Below are 2,437 nucleotides of genomic sequence, written 5' to 3' on the forward strand. Positions count from 1 at the left end.
TTCCCTGCACCCAACCCTTAATGGATATGGGGCTCCCATCATGAGCCCTTTCCACCGCCCCCCATTCCAGTCTTAGCTGGCATTTCCCCATCTCCCTTAAATAAGCAAGCTTGCTTTTCCCAAGGTCCCAAGAAGGACATTTACTTCCCCTAAATTCAGCCTTATGAGAGTGTTAGCACTTAAGGAAACAAATTATATACTCAAGTGTTTAAAAACCGTTTATTATGCAAAATGTTAACTTTTATAAAAAGTTTAATATACATTGCATGGTTACAGAAAGTCACCTTCCTGCAAAAAAGGTACAAAAGCTATATACTCTATTATAGAGTTCATAATCAGGGCAACAGAGCCTTTCTCCAAGGAGACCAGAAGACCAGCTCTACTGCTGCCTTGGCAGACTTTGGAGAGCAGCCACTCCCCCCACAACCTCCACCCTGTGAAAGACAGTCTTTAAAACTTGGGGGTGGGGTGGGGGCTGGGAGACGTTGCCCAGCTGGTGCCCAGAGTTAGCTCTGGCTCTTTAGGCCACCCAAGTTCACAGTCCTTCGTTCCCGGGCGCCAGGTCCAGCCTCGAGGCAGGGGTTTGGGGAAGTCAAGTGGGCAGGGCGAGGTTGGGGCCCATCCATGCCCTCGGGCTTCCGGCCGTAGAGGGTCCCGGGGTCCCAGGCGGAACGGGCGCCAGCACCTGCGTTCTGGGCGGGGGGAGGAAAGAAGACCAGGGAGCCATCAGTTTCCGCCGAGCGCGCCGAGGCGGGGGCCGTCCGCAGACTGCCCGGCGCCAGGGAGGAAACTTGGTCTCTACCTCCAGCTGATAACTCCGAGCCCCATGCTGCCCCCACCCAGTTGGCGCCAAAGGACCACAGGCGGAGCTTGCAACCACCCCGCCCTCTTGGAATTGACACTAGCTGGGAGAGGGCTGAGGAAGACATAGCTTCCTTTACGATTCCAAACTACAAACAGAACGGCTATTTTATTTACCTGCGCCTACTTTTTCTCGTGTCTTTGGCCATCGGGGGAGGGCAGGAGCAAAATGCGTTCAAGGTTGAAACGCACATTGGATGGGAATTGGTTCTGTCATTCATTTAATGTAACCACAGGTAAGTCACTAGCCCCTCTCCCGCCTCCTTTTCCCCAAACTGAGGAGGCAGTAATCCCTTAAAAGGCCAACCAATTCCAAAATTTGTCGTTTAAGCACCGCCCCACCTCCACCCCCTGGGCGAAGGCGGGGATACTCACCTGGAGGCGCCAGGACTGCCAGGTCAGTGGCAGAAGCTCCTCTTGTCGTTGGAAATCACAAGTTCCGGGGCGAGCTCGGCTGTCTGAGAGAAGGGAAAGAGGGGAAAGTCATGCATGGCATTTGGGGGTTTTAGGGGGTCCTGGCAGCAGCCGGACTCTGGAGCTCAGCCCCGCCCCAGCTCCCGCGCACGCCCCCACACACCTGGATGGGAAGATGCGGGCCGTCTGGGGGTCCAGGGGCGGGCTCGGCCAGAACCACCTGCAGGTCGAGGATATAGTCGATGACGCGCTGCAGGATTTCCACCTGGCTAAGCTGAGTGCCTCGCGGGACTCCGGGGACCAGTTCCCGCAAGCGCGAGTAGCAATGGTTCATGTCGTCTAACAGGCTCAGCGGCTCCTCGGCTGCCGGACCCTTGCCGCGCCCGCGCGCGATGGCCAGGCTGCGTTCCGACAGGCAGCACACCGCCTCGTAGCAGCCGCGCACCGGGCTCAGCGCCTTCATTCTGAGGAATGAGACTGGAGGTGCCGAAAGGACGAAGAGAGCGAAAGAACCCCCAACAGCAGCTGGTAACGCGCGCACGCTAGCCGCGGCCCCACTTATAGAGCCTGCCTCGAAGGCACGCCCCTTTATGCAAAGCGTGCGCCTCGGCCCCGCCTCCGCCAACCCTGGGCGTTCACAACCCGGTTAAATTGCAAACAGGCTTCCTCCGGCTGATCTGACGCCGAATACCGCGGAGCCGCGGATTCAAAGAATGAGGAAGCGCTGATACTGGGGAGAGGCAGGCCTCTTGGCCAGCAAGGATTTTAAAAATCACTTAAAACCATTAACTTTAAGAATTTGCCCTTTCCTGGCAGCGCCCCAGATCTTTGAGCTCCCCTGTCCCCTGCCAGTCCACCCACAGCCCAACACTAGTTCGAACCCACAGCTCCTCTGAGGTCATAAATCCCTGAACAGCAAAGAAGCTTTTTTTTTTTTTCTTTCTTTTTTTTTTTTAAAGCAAAGGATTTTTCAAGGGAAACTTGTAAGGAATTAGTGCCGCCTTGTTCCCCAATTTGCTGTTCGTCTGACCTCCAGACTCACTGGCGTCAGGAATTATCTTGTGACCAGAGGGGAAAAAAATTAATTGCGGTGAAGCTGAGGTTACAATGAAGAAAACAGATTTGGGCTAGGGCTGAGATTGCAGAAGGAGGAGGGGAAGGA

General features: G+C 55.3%; 1 protein-coding gene across 1 annotated transcript; it reads right to left on the minus strand.

Moving 5' to 3' along the window:
• Window positions 1-205: 205 nt before the first annotated feature.
• Window positions 206-2,171, minus strand: ID3 (inhibitor of DNA binding 3, HLH protein). Its single transcript, XM_044913902.1, has 4 exons — window positions 2,161-2,171; window positions 1,439-1,752; window positions 1,237-1,319; window positions 206-692 (listed from the first exon to the last, which is right to left on the minus strand). Exons 2-3 carry the CDS (start codon window positions 1,736-1,738, stop codon window positions 1,260-1,262), a joined length of 360 nt encoding a protein of 119 aa, XP_044769837.1. The 5' UTR covers window positions 1,739-1,752; window positions 2,161-2,171; the 3' UTR covers window positions 206-692; window positions 1,237-1,259.
• Between the last annotated feature and the right edge of the window lie 266 nt (window positions 2,172-2,437).

This window comes from Neomonachus schauinslandi, chromosome 4, assembly GCF_002201575.2.
Source record: "Neomonachus schauinslandi chromosome 4, ASM220157v2, whole genome shotgun sequence".
Taxonomy (NCBI): Eukaryota; Metazoa; Chordata; class Mammalia; order Carnivora; family Phocidae; genus Neomonachus; species Neomonachus schauinslandi.

Bases quoted from the DNA above. Each gene is read 5' to 3' on its own strand.
- ID3 (XM_044913902.1), bottom strand. From the start codon at position 1,738: ATGAAGGCGCTGAGCCCGGTGCGCGGCTGCTACGAGGCGGTGTGCTGC. The intron at 1,320-1,438 runs GTGTGTGGGGGC...CCCTTCTCTCAG, and splicing joins GCCCGCATCTTCCCATCCAG to ACAGCCGAGCTCGCCCCGGA.